Consider the following 24,930-nt stretch of genomic DNA (forward strand, 5'->3'; position numbering starts at 1 on the left):
GCAATTGCAGTCAATTCTTTGAAGGATGCACTTGAGAATTCACGACATCCAGAGACATATGGCCCCAATATACCAATACCTATTACTTTTGTGAAGTGGTATGGGGCCTGAAGATGGCATAATGAAATGCCGAAACTGGTAACGAAAATAAAATAAAACAACTTCTCAATCTGCATGCCTGTTCGGCGAATTTTTTGTTAAATATTTGACCAGCCGCTGTCCCAATTCCACAATAGATCAACAGAAAGTTACATCATTCCCTCTACACTTCCAGCTGCATTGGACAAAAAATACTTTTGTTACTTCTTTAGGTCTGAAGAATTTCCTTGACTTATGAGAAACAGTGTAAATTATTCATTTAGTAGTGCACAGAATGCTGAAGAATTGGTTGACAGTTGAGATGAATTTCATAGCAAAGCAGACCACGAATTTTTACACTAGCAGCAGAGAATATTATTCATACAGACGTGAGCATTTTTATGGGAGTTGTCTTCAAGCTGAGCCCACAGAGGGCTGTACCAAAGTTCAGCTTGTGTGTTGATGATTGGAGCTTCACTACGAAGAATGAGAAATTTTTCTTACCAATCACAGCCTGGTACATATTTTTAGCCTGTAATGATTTTTTAGTGTAGTTATTACTTCGCTGCTACTGTCGAAACGATACTTCAGTAGCCTGTAATAGAAATGAGTGAAATGAACAGGGCAGCATGTCGCAAGTTTGTGGATGTGGGATTGAAAATCGGTGAAAGATGTACGGGTCATAGTGTGTCAGAGATCAGACGTGAATTCAGGTTTCCAAGGTCAGCTGGGTCTAGGATGAACACAAGTGTTCGATGAAAGGACAAATGGTTCAAATGGCTCTGAGCACTATGGGACTTAACTTTTGAGGTCATCAGTCCCCTAGAACTTAGAACTACTTAAAACTAACTAACCTAAGGACATCACACACATCCATGCCCGAGGCAGGATTCGAACCTGCGACCGTAGTGGTCGCGCGGTTGCAGACTGTAGCGCCTAGAACCGCTCGGCGACTCCAGCCGGCGATGAATGGACATCTCGTTCCATAAAAAAACGGGAGAACTGCCAGATATCAGTAACGTGTGCCTGCCTGTGGCAGGACGTTACTGATATCCGGCAGTTCTCCCGTGTTTTTATGGAACAATCAGTACGTCAGGAAAGCTTTAAACATGACAATGGATCGCATTCGGGAGGACGACGGTTCAATCCCGCGTCCGGCCATCCTGATTTAGGTTTTCCGTGATTTCCCTAAATCACTCCGGGCAAATGCCGGGATGGTTCCTTTCAAAGGGCACGGCCGACTTCCTTCCCCGTCCTTCCCTAATCCGATGAGACCGATGACCTCGCTGTCTGGTCTCCTTCCCCATAACAACCAACCATGACAATGGACATCTCGTCGCCTCTGCGTAATCACAAGTGACAATTGACGGTCTACCGCGAGTCGTATAGTTGCAGATTTGCATTTTGGGCGTTAGAAATCCATTTTCATCAGAACTGCGCGGAGACAAATGCACCGCAGATGACTCAGCAGACAACGATCGAGTCGAGCCATCGTCCCTTCACATGACTTTCGTCCACACTGTGCCTAAGTCGTCTGTTGATGGGAGATTAGGAAGTACGTACTTGTTGACATCGCCGCCATGCCTCTCGACGAAGGTGTAGATGCCAGGGGTGCCCAGCGGACCCCAGGCGCAGACGGTGATGTCCAGCGCGCGACAGAAGGCCCTGAGCTCTCGCTGCTGGAAGTAGGCGTTCATCTCCACCTGCAGGTTGGCGGGTTTGATGCGCGCAGACTCCCACACGCGCTTGATCTGGCGCGCGGTGAAATTGGACAGCCCTATGGAGCGCGCCCGTCCAGCGTCCACCTGGGCCTCCATCCCCTGCACAGAGCAAACCCAACGTGCAGATCAACGCACCGACTACACCACACCATTACATTAACAGCACGCTGTACCCAAGTGTGGCGTTAAGGGGACCACACCGTGGTTCACGTCGAAAAAACTCGATTTCCGGTTTTCATCACATTTCGATAGATTAAGGTTTTATTAAAGTACTCTGAAAAGTATTTCGCTGAAAAAATTTTTTTTTCGAGTATTTAAAGAGCATTTTCCTACCACGTCTGTTTACGTGGCACCCCCACTTTTCTTTCACCCACTTTTCTGCATATACACTACTGGCCACAAAAATTGCTACACCACGAAGATGACGTGCTACAGACGCGAAATTTAACGGACAGGAAGATGCTGTGATATGCAAATGATTAGCTTTTCAGACCATTCACACAAGGTTGGCGCCGGTGGCGACATGTACAATGTGCTGACATGAGGAAAGCTACCAACCGATTTCTCATACACAAACAGCAGTTGACTGGCGTTGCCTGATGAAACGTTGTTGTGATGCCTCGTGTAAGGAGGAGAAATGTGTACCAACACGTTTCCGACTTTGATAAAGGTCGGATTGTAGCCAATCGCTAAGGCGGTTTATCGTATCGCGACATCGCTGCTCGCGTTGGACGAGATCCAATGACTGTTAGCAGAATATGGAATCGGTGCGTTCACGAGGGTAATACGGAACGCCGTGCTGGATTACAACGGCCTCGTATCACTAGCAGTTGAGATGACAGGCATCTTATCCACATGGCTGTAACGGATCGTTCAGCCACGTCTACATCCCTGAGTCAACAGATGGGGACGTTTGCAAGACAACAACCATCTGCACGAACAGTTCGACGACGTTTGCAGCAACATGGACTATCAGCTCGGAGACTGTGGCTGCGGTTACCCTTGACGCTGCATCACAGACAGGAGCGCCTGCGATGGTGTACTCAACGACAAACGTGGGTGCACGAAAGGCAAAACATTTTTTCGGATGAATCCAGGTTCTGTTTACAGCATCATGATGGTCGCATCCGTGTTTGGCGACATTGCAGGGAAAGTATATTGGAAGCGTGTATTCGTCGTCGTCTTACTGGCGCATCACCCGGCGTGATGGTATGGGGTGCCATTGGTTACACGTCTCCGTCACCTCTTGTTTGCATTGACGGCACTTTGTACAGTGAACGTTACATTTCAGATGTGTTACGACCGGTGGCTCTACCCTTCATTCCATCCATGCGAAACCCTACATATCAGCAGGATAATGCACGACCGCATGTTGCAGGTCCTGTACGGGCCTCTCTCGATACAGAAAATGTTCGACTGCTGCCCTGGCCAGCACATTCTCCAGATCTCTCACCAATTGAAAACGTCTTTGCAATGGTGGCCGAGCAACTGGCTCGTCACAATACGCCAGTCACTACTCTTGATGAACTGTGGTATCGTGTTGAAGCTGCATATGGCAGCTGTACCTGTACACGCCATCGAAGCTTTGTGTGACTCTGTGCCCAGGCGTATCAACGTCGTTATTACGGCCAGAGGTGGTTGTTCTGGTACTGATTTCTCAAGATCTATGCACCCAAATTGCGTGAAAATGCAATCACATGTCAGTTCTAGTATAATATATTTGTCCAATGAATACCCGTTTATCATCTGCATTTATTCTTAGTGTAGCAATTTTAATGGCCATTAGTGTATTTTAGATATTTATATCCCTTTGCATTGCACGTTAGGGATTTCATTCTTACTCCTGAGTGTGTTGGCTATCCTTGGAGTGCAGCGGTCGGTATTCTTTTGTTTGTGCTGTTTGTATAGAAAACGCTTTCAAACACGCGGTTAGTTTTGTTCAAGTGTGATTGAAAACTTGCAGGTATATTATGGGCAGGCAATTAGGAAAAATAAATTTGGAGTCAATGAACATGTTTGGGCCATATTCTTCCGTATGTCCTCCGCTGATGATAAGCCACGTCATGGATTGCGTCCGTCAGGAGAAAATTCGTGGTGCAAATAGAATAGGGCTCAGGTAACTGGAGAATCTTATTCTCACCAGAATTCTCTTCCTGCTGCTGTTATTACAGCAATTAAACCTATTTTCAGAGACTTGGCTCATCTTGATCTTCTAAGGAAATGTCTGCATGGGCAGACACAGAACCCAAATGAATGTTTCAACAGCATAATTTAGAACTGCCTTCCTAAAACTATATTTGTAGGCATGCATACAATGAAACTAGGAGTTGATGATGCTGTTATTACATTCAGTTGTGGTAATATTGGAAAGTGTTGGGTACTGAAAAAGATGGGATTTAATACTGGTGAAAATATGATCACTAGGCTGCAACATTGCGATAAAATAAGGATAGCCGATGCATCTAATATGGCCAAGAAAGCAAGACAAACATCCAGGAATGTGAAAAAGAAGCTGGAAGACCTGCAGGAGGCCAAAGAAGGGCCACCACATGTAGCAGGACAGTTTTAATTAACTGTAAGAAACAAATTTCAAATGTTCTTTCTTCAAAGTCAATTTCCTGCAAACTAAAATTTTCCCTATATATGCCCCATTATATCAGAAACTATCATAGATAAACGAATAAAATTTTCAGAGACTTTGCATAACATAGAAAGCCACCTCTGGTACTACATTCATTAATATTCCCCCATTAGGAAGTAGATAAAAAATATTTTCTGCAGAAAAACTTTATATTCTTTGTTAATAAATTTAAAAAAAGTATTTCTTACAAACTATAAAATGGATAAAGTAGATTTTTAGTACAGTTGACTCTAGTAGCATCATGTAACATACAGTAAAAATATTGAGGTCCTGCATCAAATAGTTTTCTTCGGAAATGGGTCAAATACTTGCCTAAATTAACATGGATTGGAGAGGCAGAGTGTGGTCCCCTTAAGAATGGACAGATGGGAAAGGAGTCACTGATACAAATGAGTACAATTTTAAGTGCACTATGCAATGTATGCCACTACAAGTCGTACATAATGTCCTTCAACTCCCATTCTCCTGGCCCAACCCTTACCAATGTTCCTAATTCCGCCCTTGAGGAAGCTCTGTGGCTTTATGCACTTGCACACTTGCACTGTCTCCACAACTTCGTCATCCAAGTAAACACTGGATTCATGGAGGTGACCCTTCATTGGATCAGAAACCGGAAAATCACCTGAAACTCTATCAGGACTATACGGTGGGAGGTCCACCAGGTCAGAACCACGATTTGGAATCCAGTGGACTTTTTCACCATCAGTAAAAGGGAGTCACTACCCTCAAGCTAAATCTCACTTTCGTTTTTATTTAGTATTTGAAATTTCGCCATAACTCACAACTGCTGCTAGTGTTGACCTTTGGGCCTTTGGAGTGTAATTAATCAACTATTAAGGTTTCACATCTCAAAATACTGTCATTATCCACTTTCCAGCAGAAGCTTGGCACTGAAATTCCTTGCTGCAGATAAGGACCGATGTTATGACTCTATGCTGTGCCAGTTTCTCTGTAGTTCATGGTCGTATATCCATGTCTCATCAACAGTTGCTTTGTGACTGACAAAGTATCCTCCTTTCTCGCCGGCCGCTGTGGCGGAGTGGTTCTAGGCGCTTCAGTCCGGATCCGCGCTGCTGCTACGGTCGCAGGTTCGAATCCTCCCTCGGGCATGGATGTGTGTGATGTCCTTACGTCAGTTATGTTCAAATAGTTCTAGGGGACTGATGACCTCCCACAGTGCTTAGAGCCATTTGAACCACTTTTGAACCTCCTTTCTCTTCTAACCACTTCAAATGATATTTCGACAGTTCCAGACGTTCCTGCATGTGTTTGGCATTTGTCATTACTCATACTGAGCACAAAATTAGGTTACTGATTCTTGGCTATGGCCGGTGTTACACTATCAAATGTTTTTTGGCAAAGGAAAGTGATCAAATTTTCATCACATGTTCTTGGTGAAAGATGGCAGACGTGGGGCAAACTTGGGTGTTATACTCGCATTAAATTTTCTTAGATAAATATCTTTGACGTCATAGTTCCTCCAGAATGGTCGGCGAAGTCTTATTACTGTTCTCTACGGTTGTGTGTACCACAACTACACTTTACGAATATGCAACACATTTTTTTCTCCACAAATTTTTCAATAAAATCGGATATCATCTCTGATCTCAGGGATACCACTGAAACATTAAGATCTGCGAAATTCCGTCACATTCAGCTGCTTCGCAAATGACGAGTACAATCTAAAGCTTGGAATTCTGAATACATTTCAGGGAAACGCTTGCAGAGACCGGTCTAACCATCAAATTCTTCAGGAAGGTCTTTATGGCTGTATCATATTCAGGAATTAAGTGTACTGAATTGTTTAATAGGCCCCTCCCGCCAGAGGTTCGAGTCCTCCCTCGGGCATGGGTGTGTGTGTGTTGTTCGTAGCACAGGTTAGTTTAAGTTAGTTTAAGTAGTGTGTAAGTCTAGGGACCGATGACCTCTGCAGTTTGGTCCCATAAGAACTCACACACATTTGAACATTTGAATTGTTTAATAAACAAAAGGAATATGTACGAAAAATTTGAAAGTCACAGCTATATTTATCAACGATTATATTTCGAATGGTTCAAATGGCTCTGAACACCATGGGACTTAACATCTCAGGTCATCAGTCCCCTAGAACTTAGAACTACTTAAACCTAACAAACCTAAGGACATCACACACATCCATGCCCGAGGCAGGATTTGAGCCTGCGACCGTAGTGGTCGCGCGGTTCCAGACTGAAGCGCCTAGAACCGCTCGGCCACGAGAGGCCGGCTTATATTTCGACTTGGTCATCATCCTTACTGAACTTTCTGAGCTAATGGAAGAGCTCTCCAGTATGTTCATCAAAAAAGTTATCCAATGCTTTTTCGGCCAACTGTCGACAGAAATCTAGACCTAAACCATCTGCAGAAAACCTGTTAGCACTCATAAATAACGTCAGAGAGTTCACAAGAGGAAAATGTGAAGTGTTGCGAGCAGGGTTGTTGATGAACTCCTAACCGAATGAATCCAAAAACTGCTTTGTGGGATTTACTATTGAGGGACGTGCTTTATCATAGAACAAGTAGACTGCTTTCGATAACATCCCCCTTGTTTCGTTCTACCATTTCCCGCCGTAAGATTTTCTTTTTAGAAAATTTCAGTACCACGCAGCGCTGTTTCCTCATAGGGCAAAAATTGAATGAGGAGACGCCTTTCACTAGCGCAAAAGACAGTGGCCATCATTTTTCGGCGCAAAACGACGGTTTTAAATTGTTTAGCTGATGATGAACAGGGATGCCGCCAGAGCACAGATTGTCTTTTCGTATCGGGGGTGCAAATTCAAGGAACTAACATTCCATTTGGAAGCGTTCGAGAAATTCCATTGAAGTCGCGATTTTGCTGTCTTTGTGTTAGTCTGTGAAGTTCTAGTACCCACCTGGCAAACAATTTTCATATATAAAGTGTGTTAGTAATGATTTTATAGCAGATGAGATCTCGATACATTTGGAAAATCTTCAAATGTGTGTGAATTCTTAAAGGACCAAACTTCTGAGGTTATCGGTCCCTAGACTTGTACACTATTTAAAGTAACTTATGCTAAGACACACACATCCATGCCCGAAGGAGGGCTCGATCCTCCGGTGGGAGGAGCTGCCCAGTCCGTGACGTGGCGCCTCAAACCGCGCGGCCACTCCGCTCGGCGATACATTTGGAAACGTTGTTTTTATCTAGTCCCGTGTCAATCATTTCTGCGATGTTTTTCACCACAGCAACAGTCATGGTTGAGGGACGGCCACTACATTGTTCACCATGCACATTCATTCTGCCAGCTTTAAATTTACATCACTTTTAAACATTAATATCATTCGTCCGACGATCCCTGTTAACACTAGGGAACGGTGCGTTTTTTCTTGCGGAGAGGAAAACAGATTACTCGCCTCACCTCGCAGCTTGGGGGATTCGCAACAGAGACGAACGACCGTGCCCTCCACTGCCAGTACATTGTCCTTGAGCGCAGTGTGGCCACGTTTGTCCAAACAATATTCCTCTGGGTGTCAGAAGGCCGGTACTTTTACTCCCTGCTCGTGCCCAGTTATGCTGCAGTTACCTGCAATAAATGCATTACCTTCCATATGCTGACGTGGTCTGTGTTTAGGTCCAGGAGCACATTCCCGTCTTTGCCCTTGGGGGGAAAGGTCCCGTCGTCGACGTCCTGCATGCCGACAGGGTTGTGCACCAGGTAGAGGTCTACGTAGTCCAACTGGAGATCAGCCAGGGACTTCTTGAGGTACTTCTCGACCGACGACTGTCGCATACCCATCATGGGCAGCTGGAAAAGAAGTTACCCACTCAGTATCTTCGCTAAAGAATGTCAACAACAAAGGATTTATTACACTATAAATACACTGGCACGACAAAAAATCGGAACACCAAAAAGTACGAGGGCCACTCCAAAAGAAAAGCATACTATTTTTGTAAAAATACAGTTTTCATTCTGCATGTGTGAAAGTTTTGCAGTGTGTAGATACATCCTTCCCGCTTGTTTTCAAACTTAGTTCAAGCTGTTCCCGTGAGTGGCGCCGCCACAGCATGTCTTCAAGATTGGCTGCTACACTTGACGTTCGTCAGAAGCAACGTGCTGTCATAGAATTCGTGTACTGTGAAAACTAGACAGTGGTAAACATCCACAAGAGGTTGAAAAAGGTGTATGGATATGCTGCTGTCGATCGCAGTACAGTTAGTCGGTGGGCAAACAGGTTACATGATGAAAGTGGGCACGACAATATTGAGGGTTGTTCTCGCAGCGGCAGGCCTCGTACTGCACATACTCCAGACAATATGGAGATAGTTAACGAATTGGTGACTGCTGACAGACCCATCACAGTGAACGAATTGTCACGCTACCCTGGGATAGGGGAAGGAAGTGTTTGGAGAGTACTGAACGCGTTGGCGTCAGAAAAGGTTTGTGCCAGGTGGGTTCCCAGCATGTTGACAGTGGCTCACAAAGAAACAAGAAAAACGGTATGCAGCGAACTTTTGGAACAGTACGAGAATGGTGGAGATGAATTTCTTGGAAGAATTGTCCCAGGTGATGAAACATGGCTCCATCATTTTTCACCAGAGACGAAGAGGCAATCAATGGAGTGGCATCATGCAAATTCACCCAAGGAAAAAAATTCAAAACTACACCTTCTGCTGGAAAAGTTATGGCTACGGTGTTTTTCGATTCCGAAGGACTCTGGCTTGTGGACATCATGCCAAGTGGAACCTCCATAAATTCTGATGCATCTGTGACGACACTGAAGAAACTTCAAGCTCGACTGAGTCGTGTTCGACCACACCGGCAAAAGCAGGATGTTTTGCTTTGCACGACAATGCACAGCCGCATGTCAGTCAGAAAATCATGGAAGCGATCACAAAACTCGGATGGACAACACTGAAACACCCGCCTTACAGTCCTGACCGGGCTTCATGTGACTGTCATCTCGTTGGGAAACTGAAAGACTCTCTTCGTCGAACAAGATTTGAAGATGATGACTCCCTTGTGCACGCTTCCAAACAGTGGCTCCAGCAGGTTGGTCCAGAATTTTACCTTGCGGGTATACAGGCTCTGGTTCCAAGATGGCGTAAGGCAGTTGAGAGGGATGGAAATTATGTGGAGAAATTAAAATATTGTTCCTAAAGGATGTATCTACACACTTTAAGGCTTTCAAACGTTTAGAATAAGAGGTGGAGTTTTAAAAAAATAGTGTGCATTTATTTTGGCGTGACCCTCGTAATTAACATGCAGTAATGAAATTTCGGCAATACAACAGTATAGATAACATGAGTAAGTGATTAGCATTGCAAATTGACAAGTTAATGTAAACTAGAGATAATCCACAGAAAATGTCAAATGCTGCTACATTCATAACCAGTGTAACTAACGGAGTATTGAACGCAAGCATGCGAAAGCGCATACATTGTGTTGTACAGATGCCGTATGTCAATTGATGGGATGGACTTCCATGCCAACTAGACTTCGACCGTCAACACAGGGACGGCTAATGCTGGTTATGGATGGCGCTGGAGTCCTCGTCCAGTGGTGTCCCACATGTGCTCGACTGGAGACAGACTTAGAGATCGAGCTGGCCAGAGAAACATGTCGACGCTCTGTAGACCATGTTGGGTTGCAAAAGCGGTATGTGGGCTGGCGTTATCCTGTGTGAAAGCACCCATTGGAAGGCAATTGATGAACAGCAGCACAACAGACCGAATTCCCAGATTAACGAAATTTGCAGCCAAGATGCGTGGGATAACAGCGAGAATGCTCCAGCTGTGTAACTTATTAAAAAATTGAAAACGGTTTTCTTCGATTATATGGTAAGTTTGAACTCTTCATTTTTACCACTGTTTCCCATATATTTTTCGCATTTGGTTTACAAAACTCATAACGTAATATCGAACCTTTTCATGACAGGGGCATTCATTTCACCTCATTCAAGATCAAAAATAAATCATGTATTGACAAGTTAATCTGATGATAGACCCACAGAGACAAAAATGAATCGTGTATTAAAAAAAAAAAAAAAAAAAAAAAAAAAAAAAAAAAAAAAAAAAAAAAACACGAAAATTTTCTACCAAAGGTTTTTCTTTAATTCATACTTTATTAAATACAGTGACGTTTGCAGGTGCAAAATATGGATAAAATTCAATTCAAAGAATGGACTGCCAAGTTGCAACATTTCACTCGGGATTGTAAATTCAAGTGCGAAAACCACGACTGCAATTTTTCTTTTGCCGGTACAGCGGTTAGGAATATGCTCATCGTTCATGCTTCAGGTGCAGAATGCGAATAGTCCCACATTGGCGGAGTTTTATTGGATGTTCAGTCCACTGAACAGAGTACACAAATGGAGAAATCTCTCTAACGCAGAGGAATCGTAGTTTTTCCGACAGATTTTCACAGTAACAATGAATCGTTCAGTCACAAGTATCAGCAGGACGGATAAAACCCATCATGGGTCTAAGAATAGCTCCGCTCCGCAAAAGGATGGCAAATCAAAATCCATTGCATCTCTTAGTCTTCTAAGTTAAAGCTCGTGCTCAGTGTTTCGTGACTCATTACAGACAAAGACGTAAAGATCTTATGCAAAGTCATGAGGCAGAAATTTGCTTACTGAACCAATACCGCACCATCAAGTACCCTGCTTCTACCGGCGAATGTATGGTGCATCAGTTCGAATCTGAGGTTCACAATTTTAGAAATGATTACGAATAACATTAAAAAAACCACAGCCTCAGCGAAAATACACTACTGGCCATTAAAATTGGTACACCAATAAGATATGCAGATGATAAACGGGTATCCATTGGACAAATATATTACACTAGAACTGACGTGATTACATTTTCATGCAATTTGGGTGCATAGATCCTGAGAAATCAGTACCCAGAACAACCACCTCTGGCCGTAATAACGGCCTTGATACACCTGGGCATTGAGTCAGACAGAGATTGGATGGCGTGTACAGGTACAGCTGCCCATATGCAGCTTCAACACGATACCACAGTTCATCAAGAGTAGTGACTGGCGTATTGTGACGAGCCAGTTGCTCGGCCACCACTGACCAGACGTTTTCATTTGGTGATACATCTGGAGAATGTGCTGGCCAGGGCAGCAGTCGAACATTTTCTGTATCCAGAAAGGCACGTGCGGTCGTGCATTATCCTGCTGAAATGTAGGGTTTCGCAGGGATCGAATCAAGGGTAGAGCCACGGGTCGTAACACGTCTGAAATGTAACGTCCACTGTTCAAAGTGCCATCAATGCGAACAAGAGGTGACCGAGACGAGTAACCAGTGGCACCCCATACCATCACGCCGGGTGATACGCCAGTATGGCGATGACGAAAACACACTTCCAATGTGCGTTCACCGCGATGTCGCCAAACACGGATGCGACCATCATGATGCTGTAAACGGAACCTGGCTGGATTCATCCGAAAAAATGACGTTTTGCCTTTCGTGCACCCAGGTTCGTCGTTGAGTACACCATCGCAGGCGCTCCTATCTGTGATGCAGCGTCACGGGTAACTACACAAATGGTCTCCGAGCTGATAGTCCATGCTGCTGCAAACGTTGTCGAACTGTTCGTGCAGAGGGTTGTTGTCTTGCAAACGTCCCCATCTGTTGACTCAGGGATCGAGAGGGAGCTGCACGATCTGTTACAACCATGCAGATAAGATGCCTGTCATCTCGACTGCTAGTGATACGAGGCCGTTGGAATCCAGCACGGCGTTCCGTATTACCCTCCTGAACGCACCGATTCAATATTCTGCAAACAGTCATTGGATCTCGACCAACGCGAGCACCAATGTCGCGATACGATAAGCCACAATCGCGAAAGGCTACAATCCGACCTTTATCAAAGTCGGAAACGTGATGGTACGCATTTCTCCTCCTTACACGAGACATCACAACAACGTTTCACCAGGCAACGCCGGTCAGCTGCTGTTTGTGTATGAGAAATCGGTTGGAAAATTTTCCTCATGTGAGCACGTTGTAGGTGTCGCCACCGGCGCCGACCTTGTGTGAATGTTCCGAAAAGCTAATCATTTGCATATCACAGCATCTTCTACCTATCGGTTAAATTTCGCGTCTGTACCACGTCATCTTCGTGGTGTAGCAATTTTAATGGCCAGTAGTGTACTTTATAGTAACATTTCTGTTTTACACGTCATCAGAAGTGCTGCCCTCCAGTGGTACGAGTTTACGTCATGGCTCCATAACCCATGCCTTGACACAGTAAGTGTGACCGGCTACTGGTTAGGTCTTCTTCTTGCATACGACAGCACATTTTTGTCTTGACAAAGCATATAATGGCGGTATGTACTTATGTTCTTCAAAACTCTGCACAATTAATTTAATTTGAGATTTATACGTAACCTCATTTCATAGGTAAAGCGGTATTGTATCATATCATTATTTGCACTCGTCTCAGTACTTATTACCAGGTCATCTGACGATGGCCTATGCCCCAAACGCATCATGGGCACAATGAAGGAGTCAATAGCAAGATTATCTGTATTACTTATGCGATTTAGTTAGCATTTTTTAAATTCACTTTCATAGAGGCGTCCTGGTTTTACAACCTACCAGACACATATAGAGATAGGTGAACGTGGTTTGTGTCCAGAAAGTTGCGCACTTTATCTCCGAGTGGTCCAAAATTTCGTAATTATTGCATCACGTTGTGACATCATGGAAAACAACCGAGTCGCTTTATTTTTGTTAGAGTTAATTTACGTGTTCCCCATCGTACCGGAGTCTATTTTCGCTTGTGAAGATGTCTCACCGTGAGAGCAATCTGCTGTTTCTTGTTCCTTCCTTTCATTCTGCATCTCCGCAAGCTACCTTACAGTGCGTGGCAGAGGGTACCATCTACCACAACTAGTCGTATTTTTTCCTGTTCCACTCGCAGGTAGAGAGAGGGAAAAGCGACTGTCTATATGCCTCCGTATGAGCTCAAATTTCTCTCTCTTATCTTCTTGATCCCTACGAGGGTGAGTCAAATGAAAACCTTAAATTTGTAATAACTGATCGAAATTTCGCGCCGTTATCCTGTAAGTTGGTAAGCGTGCTACAAACAGTGTGCAGAATGGCCTGTAGGTAGCAGCATAGTGCAGATGCACACATACCGTCGCAATATCAGTATAAAGATGGCTGCCCCACTTGCGACTTGCACCAGGGAAGAACAGCGTTCTATTACTCGTTTTTTTGCGTTGTGAAGGTGTGAAACCTATTGAAATTCGTCGACGAATGAAGGTTCAGTACGGTGATGCATGTTCGTCACAGCAGCAAGTGTAAAAATGGAGTAGGAAGTTCGCAAATGGTGTGACTTCAGTGGAAGATGTTCCTCGTCCAGGTCAGGCACAGCTAGTTGTGACTCCACAGAACATTAAAGCAGTTGAATCCATAGTGAAGGAAAATCGCCGAGTGACACTGTATGACACTGCAGCATGTTTACAGATTAGGCATGGGTCAGCACACAACATTGTGCCTGATGGGCTCCTGTTTCACGAAGTGTCTGCAAGATGGGTGCCACGGCAGCTGACTCCTGAAATTAGAGAACGACGTGTTGATGCTTGTGAAGAACTTTTTCGGTGCTTTGAACGAGAAGGTGATGGCTTCCTTGCAAGAATCGTTACTGGGGACGGAACCTGGGTTGACTTCCACCAATCGGAAACGAAGAGAGCGAGCAAGGAAGCGAGCAAGGAATGGCGCCATTCCTCACCATCAAAACAAAAGAAGTTTCGAACAGGACCATCAGCAGGGAAGGTCTCTCTTTTGGGACGAAAAAGGCGTCATTATGGAACATTACATGCCTAGAGGGACCACTGTCACCAGTGCGGCATACACAGATCTCCTAAAAAGTCATCTGCGGCCTGCAACCAAATCAAAGCGACGTGGAGTGCTGTCAGCAGGTGTCCTTTTGCAGCATGAGAATGCAAGGCCCCACACTGCCCGTACAACAGTTGAAACAATCGCAGACCTGCATTTTGAGTGTCTTTCTCATCCACCATACTCACCAGCCCTTGCTCCAAGTGATTTCCATATGTTTGGACCACTCAAGGACGCAATGGTAGGAAAGAAGTTGCGTTCTGATGAAGAGGTACGCCATGTGGTGCATGAGTGGTTGCGCGGACTACCAAAAGAATTTTTTCTAGAGGAATTTATGCAATTTGTAAGCACTGGAGGACTTGCATTGAACGTGGGCGAGATTATGTTGAAAAGTGATACAGCTTTGTACAACTTCTGCACACGTCAAGTCCCATAGTGCTCACAGATATTTGAACCATTTGAACTAAATTTGTGATCTCTTGGTGCCTTAGAACATGTCCTACCAACCGATCCCTTCTTCTAGTCAAGTTGTGCCACAAACTCCTCTTCTAGCCAATTGTATTCAATACCTCCTCATAAGCTATGTGATCTTCCCATCTGATCTTCAGCATTCTCCTGTAGCACCACATTTAGAAAGATTCTATTCTCTTCTTGTCCAAACTATTTATCGTCCATGTTTCACTTCCATACATGACTACACTCCATACAAATACTTTCAGAAACGACTTCCTGACGCTTAAATCTATACTCGATGTTAACAAACTTCTCTTCTTCAGAAACGCTTTCCTTGCCATTGCCAGTCTACATTTTATATCCTCTCTACTTCGATCATCATCAGTTATTTTGCTCCCCAAATAGCAGAAACTCCTTTACTACGTTAAGTGTCTCATTTCCTAATCTAATTCCCTCAGCATCACCTGACTTAATTCGACTACATTCCATTATCCTCGTTTTGCTTTTGTTGGTGTTCATCTTATATCTTCCTTTCAAGACACTGTCCGTTGCGTTCACCTGCTCTTCCAGGTCCTTTGCTGTCTCTGACAGAATTACAATGCCATCGACGAACCTCAAAGTTTTTATTTCTTCTCCATGGATTTTAATACCTACTCCGAATTTTTCTTTTGTTTCCTTTACTGCTTGCTCAATATACAGATTGAATAACATCGGGGAGAGGCTACAACCCTGTCTCACTTCCTTTCCAACCACTGCTTCGCTTTCATGTCTCTCGACTTTTATAAATGCCATCTGGTTTCTGTACAAATTGTAAATAGCCATTCGCTCCCTGTATTTTACCCCTTCCACCTTCAGAATTTGAAGGAGAGTATTCCAGTCAACATTGTCAAAAGCTTTCTCTAAGTCTACAAATGCTAGAAACGTAGGTTTGCCTTTCCTTAATCTAACATAAGTCGTAGGGTCAGTGTTGCCTCACGTGTTCCAACATTTCTACGGAATCCAAACTGATTTTCTCCGAGGTCGGCTTCTACCAGTTTTTCCATTCGTCTATAAAGAATTCGTGTTAGTATTTTGCAGCCGTGGCTTATTAAACTGATAGTTCGGCAGTTTTAACATCTGTCAAGACCTGCTCTCTTTGCGATTGGAATTATTGTATTCTTCTTGAAGTCTGAGGGTATTTCGCCTGTCTCATACATCTTGCTCACCAGATGGTAGAGTTCTGTCAGGACTGGCTCTCCCAAGGCTGTCAGTAGTTCTAATGGAATGTTGTCTACTCCCGGGGCCGCACTGTGGTGGATTAAACGGATGCAGGTTGCGATAGTTACGCAGAGATGGAGGGTCTTGCACAGGACAGAGTATCGTGGAGAGCTGCGCCAAACCAGTCTTCAGACTACAACTACAACGAAGTGTAACGTCACTACGGGACAAGGCACATAGCAGTGGAATGATTTATTTGCACAGGATGGCCAGGTGAACCATGAAGGTAAAATGCGAGCCGCATTAGTTAGCGGGTATACGTTAGTTAGCTACCTACCTTGGTGACGATGAAGATGTCTTCTCTCTTCAGCTTCCCAGAATCGAACCACTTCTTCAGCACTTCACCTATTTCCTTCTCGTTGCGGTAGGAGTAGGCGGTGTCGATGTGCCTGTAGCCGGCTGCTAGGGCCGCGTCCACGGCTTTACCCACTTCGCCCACCTTGGCCTGAAATTGTGATAGCCAGTAAGTCCCGAGTCCTTAAAGACTGGACCTCTCTTCCATTTAACAGCTCAAAATCTCTCCTTATTTTACAAATGAGTTAATGTGTTACATAATTTCAGTTAAGAAACAGTCTACAAAATGATTGAAATTATGTTAATTTTCGGAAGTCACTTATAAAATGACTTTTGTCTTAATAATATGAAAATTTATATATGTGCTTGGAGAGAGAGAGAGAATGATTTTTGATTGAGATTTTTTTTTTAAGTCGTAACTCGTACCTGAATGATCAGCTTCTGCACCAGTAGCTGACGTACACTACTGGCCATTAAAATTGCTACACCACGAAGATGACATGCTACAGACGCGAAATTTAACCGACAGGAAGAAGATGCTGTGATATGCAAATGATTAGCTTTTCAGAGCATTCACACAAGGTAGGCGCCGGTGGCGACACCTACAACGTGCTGACATGAGGAACGTTTCCAACCGATTTCTCATACACAAACAGCAGTTGACCGGCGTTGCCTGGTGAAACATTGTTGTGACGCCTCGTGTTAGGAGTGTTTGGCGACATCACGAAGAACGCACATTAGAAGCGTGTATTGGACATGTGTATCACCCGGCATGGTGGTGTGGGGTGCCATTGGTTACACGTCTCGGTCACCTCTTGTTCTCATTGACGGCATTTGAACAGTGGACGTTACATTTCAGATGTGTTACGACCAGTGGCTCTACCCTTCATTCGATCCCTGCGGAACCCTACATTTCAGCGGGATAATGCACGAGGTCCAGTACGGGCCTTTCTGGATGCAGAAAATGTTCGACTGCTGCCCTGGGTAGCACATTCTCCAGATCTCTCGCCAATTGAAATCGTCTGGTCAATGGTGGCCGAGCAACTGGCTCGTCACAATACGCCAGTCACTACTCTTCATGAACTGTGGTATCGTGTTGAAGCTGCATGGGCAGCTGTACCTGTACACGCCATCCAAGCTCTGATTGACTCAATGCCCAGGCGTATCAAGGCCGTTATTACGGCCAGAAGTGGTTGTTCTGGGTACTGATTTCTCAGGATCTATGCTCCCAATTTGCGTGAAAATGTAATCACATGTCAGTTCTAGTATAATATATTTGTCCAATGAATACCCGTTTATCATCTGCATTTCTTCTTGCTGTAGCAATTTTAATGGCCAGAAGTGTATTATAATTTGGGGGAAGAAATATGAGTCTGTTGGTTACTTGGCCGTATTGCGGATAGCTTTGAGCCTACGTTTTTGTAGCTTTTCATACCTAAGGGACCACTGTTGTAAGAAAATAAGATCAAACAGCAATCTGCTTTTCGTGAGAAAAGGAGATTACTTGGCACACAAACTTCCTTCAAACTACACGTCCTGCTACATCAATATTGGTCAGTGGAGTTCTGCACCATACTATTATACAAGAACATAATACAATTACTGTAACTAAGAAATTATGAGAGATTGTTACGCATTTCCTATATGTTAGTGAACTTTGTACACTTACAGTTCTGGCGACTGATAGCCGGCGACGACAATTAAGTTCACGTCCTTTTCCAAAAAACAAGATATTTCTATTCTTCTTTTCCAGAAAATTTTTATACATAAATGTTTTGCAACTATTACACATACTTTACTCGGTTTTATCACTGAAACAGAGATTTTCATTACTTGTAACAATACGTTCGGAGCGACGGCGTAGCAACACGCCCTCTTTCCACAAGATACAGATCAACAGTCCTCTTTCATTTTTTAAAATAAACCAACTGTTTTTTTAGAGTCCATACTCAAAGGATTCACAACTACTATCGTTGCGGGGATTGCGCGCTAAGGGTTTCTTGTTGCCCAGCTGTGCTTCACTTCACTTCAAGTACATTTTGAGTCACATTTACATTTACGCTATTTACATACATTACTGAGCTTCTCAGAATAAAATCAGGCACAAATTAGTTCAAAAAAAGCAGTGAGGCACACAACATTACACACTAAGAATATTATGGGAAATTTGTGCTCCTTTATAAGCAAAGGCTATTTTTTTGACGTATCTCAGTCCAAATGGCGTCAAATTCAACAAAATACTTAGGGATTACAATTACAAATAACCTAAATTGGAACGATCACATAGATAATATTGTGGGTAGAGCACACCAAAGACTGCGATTCGTTGGCAGAGCACTTAGAAGGTGCAACAGGTCTACCAAAGAGACTGCTTGCACTACGCTTGTCCGCTCTATTCTGGAGTATTGCTGTGCGGTGTGGGATTCCAATCAGGTGGGACTGACGGATGACAGCGAAAAAGTACAAAGAAGGGCAGCTCGTTTTGTATTATCGCTAAATAGGGGAGAAAGTGCCACAGACATGATACGTGAATTGGAGTGGCAATCATTAAAACTAAGGCGTTTTTCGTTGCGACGGGATCTTCTCATGAAATTTCAATCACCAGTTTTCCACCCCAATTGCGAAAACATTCTGTTGGCACCCACCTACATAGGGAGATTTGATCATCACGATAAAATAAAAGAAATCAGGGCTCGCACAGAAAAACTTAGTGCTCGTTTTTCCCGCGTGCCGTTCGAGAGTAGAACTGTAGAGAGACAGCTTGAAGATGATTCATTGACCGCTCTACCAGGCACTTTATTGTGAATAGCACAGTAATCATGTAGACGGAGACGTAGAAATCTCGTGAACTCATGTTTCGTATAATGATACAATTTTGCAGGTATGTTCACTGTTGTATGTGGATACTGTTCGCAAAATATATAGCGAATATAGTTAGTAATAAAGAAGAAATAAATTAAAACATCTTCTCTGATGCGATGGTTTTACCGCCTGCGAAGTCACAGGGCGTGATAAACTTTTTTTCCCTTTCAAGGTTTTCTGGGTGGCTTCAGAGAGAAAAAAAATTCGTAAAGTTTTGAAATTATACATAAAGTTTTTAGCAGTTCAAAAGTGTTCTCATCGTCAAATACTAGAAGAATATAGTCCCAGTATTTCGCTCAAGACAGACATGTGAACAGAATTTGTAGCTGTAAAAGTTCGTTCTCCACGTATCTCAGTGTTTATGAGGCCACGTCCTTAAGATACACGGATGTACACTACTGCCCATTAAAATTGCTACACTACGAAGATCACGTGCTACAGACGCGAAATTTAACCGACAGGAAGAAGATGCTGTGATATGCAAATGATTAGCTTTTCAGAGCATTCACACAAGGTTGGCGCCGGTGGCGACGCCTACAACGTGCTGACATGAGGAACGTTTCCAAGCGATTTCTCATACACAAACAACAGTTGACCGGCGTTGACTGTTGAAACGTTGTTGTGATGCCTTGTGTAGGGAAGAGAAATGCGTACCATCACGTTTCCCACTTTGATAAAGGTCGGATTGTAGCCTATTGCGATTGCGGTTTATCGTATCGCGACATTGGTGCTCGCGTTGGTCGAGATCCAATGACTGTTAGCAGAATATGGAATCGGTGGGTTCAGGAGGGTAATACGGAACGCCGTGCTGGATCCCAACGGCCTCGTATCACTAGCAGTCGAGATGACAGGCATCTTTTGCACATGACTGTAACAGATCGTGCAGCCTCATCTCGATAACTGAGTCAACAGGTGGGGACGTTTGCAAGACAACTACTATCTGCACGAACAGTTCGACGACGTTTACAGCAGCATGGACTATCAGATCGGAGACCATGGCTGCGGTTACCCTTGACGCTGCATCACAGACAGGAGCGCCTGCGATGGTGTACTCGACGACGAACCTGGGTGCACGAAAGGCAAAACGTCATTTTTTCGGATGAATCCAGGTTCTGTTTACAGCATCATGATGTTCGCATCAGTGTTTGGCGACATCGCAGTGAAGGCACATTGGAAGCGTGTATTCGTCATCGCCGTACTGGCGTATCACCCGGCGTGATGGTATGGGGTGCCATTAGTTACACGTCTCAGTCACCTCTTGTTCGCATTGACGGTACTTTGAACAGTGGACGTTACATTTCAGATGTTTTACGACCCGTGTCTCTACCCTTCATTCGATACCTGAGAAACCCTACATTTCAGCAGGATAATGCACGACCGTATGTTGCAGGTTTTGTACGGGCCTTTCTGGATACAGAAAATGTTCGACTGCTGCCATGGCCAGCAAATTCTCCAGATCTCTCACCAATTGAAAACATCTGGTCAATGGTGGCCGAGCAACTGGCTCGTCACAATACGCCAGTCACTACTCTTGATGAACTGTGGTATCGTGTTGAAGCTGCGTGGGCAGCTCTACCTGTACACGCCATCCAAGCTCTGTTTGACTCAATGCCAAGGCGTATCAAGGCCTTTATTACAGCCAGAGGTGGTTGTTCTGGGTACTGATTTCTCAGGATCTATGCACCCAAATTGCATGAAAATGTAATCACATGTCAGTTGTAGTATAATATATTTGTCCAATTAATACCCGATTATCATCTGTATTTCTTCGTGGTGTAGCAATTTTAATGGCCAGTAGTGGAAATTCATGCGATACCTCCTACTGTCGTGTCGGACCTGGTTTTGCCTGGAGTGGTGGTGCAAGGCGATGTTGCACGGACTCTACAACTCGTCCCCTGCAGAAGTATTGAGCCACGCTGCCTCTATAGCTGTCCATAATTGCTGAAGTGTTCCTGGTGCAGGATTTTGTGCACAAATTGAGCTTTCAATTATATGTCATAAATGTTCGATGTGATTCAAGTTGGCTGGTCTGGATGGCCAAATCGTTCGCACGAGTTGTTGAGAAAGTTCTTTAAGTCAATCGTGAGCAACTGAGTCACTGTGACATGGCACATTGTCATCCATAAAAATTTTGACTTTAAGTCCACGAATGCTCTCCAAGTAGCCGAACATAATCATTTTCAATGAATGATCAGTTGGGTTCGATCACAGGACCCAGTCCATTCCATGTATGCACAGATTACACCATTACTGAGCCACCACCAGCCTGCTCAACGTCTCGTTGACAACTTGCGTCCAGGTCTTCGTAGGGTCTGCCCACACTCGAATCCTAACATCATCTCTTACCAACTGAAACTGGGACTCACCTGACCAGGCCATGGTTTTCCAGTCGTCTAGGGTCCAACCGATATGGTCACGAGCCCAGGAGAAGCACTGCAGGCGATGTCGTCTGCTGCCATAGCCCATTAACGCCAAATTTCGCCGCATGGTCCTAACGGATAGGTTCGTCGTACGTCCCACATTGATTTCTGCGGTTATTTCACGCGGTTTTGATTGTCTGTTAGCATTTACAACTTTTATGCCAACGCCGCTGCCGTCGGTCGCTTAGCAAAGGCCGCCGGCCACTGTGTTGTTCGAGGTGAGAGGTAATGCCTCAAATTTGGTGTTCTCTAAATACTGTGGATCTCGGGATACTGCATTACCTAGTGATTTCCGAAACGAAATGTCCCATGTGTCTAGCTCGAACTACCATTTCGCGTTCAAAGTTTGCTAATTACTGTCGTGCAGTCATAATCAAGCCGGAAAGCTTTTCACATGACTCACCTATTACAAGTGGCAGCTCCGCCAATCTACTGCCCTTTTATACCTTGTGTACGCGATACTACTGCCACCTGTATAAGTGCGTCCCACGACTTTTGTCACGGCTGTACGTGTGGCGTAGAATGAAATAATTTTGCAGGTATTTTCGGTGGCATATGTTGTTAGTGTCTGCAGAATCCGTCACAACAAGATTTGGTAACGAAGAAGCAATAAATTACGACGTCTTTCCCGCTGGTGAAGTTTTATTACATGAACAACGAAAATGTAGTAAGCGATAAACTTTTTTCCTTTTATTATTTTGTAGGGAAGGGTAGTAGTCAGTGAGAACATGTTTCGTAAAAGTTTTGAAATTAAGTGTAAAGTTTGTTGCAGCTAACTAATATGGCCACTCTCAAATTCTGAATGAATATAGTCTATGAACTTGCATCTCAACCCATATAAACAATTGTGATCTACAATAAATGCCTGATAGTCTTAAGTCTTTTCAAATGGTTCAAATGGCTCTGAGCACTATGGGACTTAACATCTGTGCTCATCAGTCCCCTAGAACTTAGAACTACTTAAACCTAACTAACCTAAGGACATCACACACATCCATGCCCAAGGCAGGATTCGAACCTGCGACCGGAGCGGTTACGCGGTTCCAGACGCGCCTAGAACCGCACGGCCACACCGGCCGGCTCTTAAGTCTTTTACATAACATTGTGCCACGTAGTCAGTGGATTATGACAGCATTTTCAATTTTTAAATTCAGTCAATATTTATATGAATTATTGAAAATTATTTTTGTTTACCCGCCAGGGTAGCCGAGAGCACTAATGCGCTGCTTCCTGGACTCGGGTAGGTGCGCTGGCTCCGGATCGAATCCGCCCGGCGGATTAACGACGAGGGCCGATGTGCCGGCCAGCCTGGATGTGGTTTTTCGGGGGTTTTCCACATCCCGCTAGGTGAATACCGGGATGGTTCCCCCTCTTTCGCCTTAGTTACACGTCTTGCAGACATCTGAACACTTTCGCACTATTCCATGGATTACACTCGACGCAAACAGTTGGGGTACACTAATTCCGTCCCGGGGGGGGGGGGAGGTCACGAGGCGGCGGCAGGTAGGGCATCTGGCCACCCCTTAAACATTAACATGCCAAATCTGGTTAACGATGACTGACACTGCCGTAACTGCGGGACAAGGCTCAAGCGATAGATTAAAACTTCCTGGCAGATTAAAACTGTGTGCCCGACCGAGACTCGAACTCGGGACCTTTGCCTTCGCTGGTAAGTGCTCTACCATCTGAGCTACCGAAGCACGACTCACGCCCGGTACTCACATCTTTACTTCTGCCAGTATCTCGTCTCCTACCTTCCAAACTTTACAGAAGCTCTCCTGCGAACCTTGCAGAACTAGCACTCCTGAAAGAAAGGCTGCAGAGTGAAAATCTCATTCTGGAAACATCCCCCAGGCTGTGGCTAAGCCATGTCTCCGCTATATCCTTTCTTTCAGGAGTGCTAGTTCTGCAAGGTTCGCAGGAGAGCTTCTGTAAAGTTTGGAAGGTAGGAGACGAGATACTGGCAGAAGTAAAGCTGTGAGTACCGGGCGTGAGTCGTGCTTCGGTAGCTCAGATGGTAGAGCACTTACCCGCGAAAGGCAAAGGTCCCGAATTCGAGTCTCGGTCGAGCACACAGTTTTAATCTGCCAGGAAGTTTCATATCAGCGCACACTCCGCTGCAGAGTGAAAATCTCATTCTAGATAGATAGATAGATTGATTGCAAATCAGTTTTTGTTGGCCCTGCAAGGCCTCCTGCAACATGTAATTGTTTGCACGCCGCAAGATAGTCGCTTCGAAGGAAACTACAAGGCCAATCGGAACACTATAATTTTTTATGTTAATGGTACGTGAAGTTCAGAACTTAATATCAATCAGCAAAATTAGGTAGATGCAACTCTCAGAAATTCTCGAGAGAATCGTCTTTTAACTTTTCCAACCACCTTTAATGCGCGTGGCCGCTACGGTCGCGGGTTCGAATCCTGCCTCGGGCATGGATGTGTGTGATGTCTTTAGATTAGTTAGGTTTAAGTACTAAGTTCTAGGGGACTGATGACCACAGATGTTAAGTCCCAAAGTGCTCGGAGCCATTTGAACTACCTTTAATGCAGTAAAATAAGGTCGATTTTAAGCGGTCTCGCCACCCTGTCCGGGACCCTGGGTCGATTGTCATCAGTTCAAATTTTTTTAACAAAGCATGATGTTCAGCGAGCATTTACGTGGAGCAATGTGGGAAAAATCGCTTGCGCACGAGACTGGTAATCGCTGGAGCGAGTCTCGCTTCGGTTACTAATTTGTTCGTTTCTTTTTCGAATACTTAGGTCATTTAAATATAAAATTCTTGAAATGTATGATATAATTAATATATACATTGGCAGAAAAAATAGCAATACCAAAAAATAATGAACGTAGATAAATGGAATTTCGGAAATACATTTGTCTAGATAACATATTTAAGTAAGTAACATTACATCTTCACAGGTTAGTATAAGCTCGAGAGAGGGCATTGCAAACGTGAAACGCTGGTACATTAATAACCGGTGCTACCTCCAGAATGTTGAAAGAAAGCATGCAAATATAGATGCATCGTGATGTACAGGTGCCGGATGTTCGTTTGTGCTATGGTGTTGCATGCCTGCCACACGTGGTCGGTCAATACAGGAATGTTTATTGCTTCAAAGAAAATTCCGCACTGGCTGTATCAATGATTTTTATTAAATCTGCGACCGGTTTCGCACCACTTATCGGTCCGTCCTCAGGCAATATATGATATTTATAACATGGTACCGTTGAGCATTGCCCTTTAGCCACTCCCCACCATTCACGTCCAATATGCCGTCATTTTTTAAATGAAGGGAGCGGCAATGATTATGCAAGCTGAGAGGAGCCGCGCGGCACCGGTCTCACCTGCGTATCCCAGTGGATACC

General features: G+C 44.3%; 1 protein-coding gene across 1 annotated transcript in view; it reads right to left on the minus strand.

Annotated features, from left to right (window-relative positions):
- The window catches only part of LOC124716786 (1,5-anhydro-D-fructose reductase-like), a 55,271-nt gene that overhangs the window by 23,678 nt on the left and 6,663 nt on the right, over nucleotides 1-24,930 (minus strand). Inside the window, exons 2-4 of the mRNA XM_047243334.1 lie at nucleotides 16,265-16,432; nucleotides 8,022-8,225; nucleotides 1,642-1,898 (exon numbers count right to left, since the gene is read on the minus strand). Coding sequence (XP_047099290.1) covers nucleotides 1,642-1,898; nucleotides 8,022-8,225; nucleotides 16,265-16,432 — 629 coding nt within the window. The remainder of the gene's footprint in view (nucleotides 1-1,641; nucleotides 1,899-8,021; nucleotides 8,226-16,264; nucleotides 16,433-24,930) is intronic.

The sequence above is a fragment of the Schistocerca piceifrons genome, chromosome 9, assembly GCF_021461385.2.
Source record: "Schistocerca piceifrons isolate TAMUIC-IGC-003096 chromosome 9, iqSchPice1.1, whole genome shotgun sequence".
In the NCBI taxonomy this organism is placed as follows: domain Eukaryota; kingdom Metazoa; phylum Arthropoda; class Insecta; order Orthoptera; family Acrididae; genus Schistocerca; species Schistocerca piceifrons.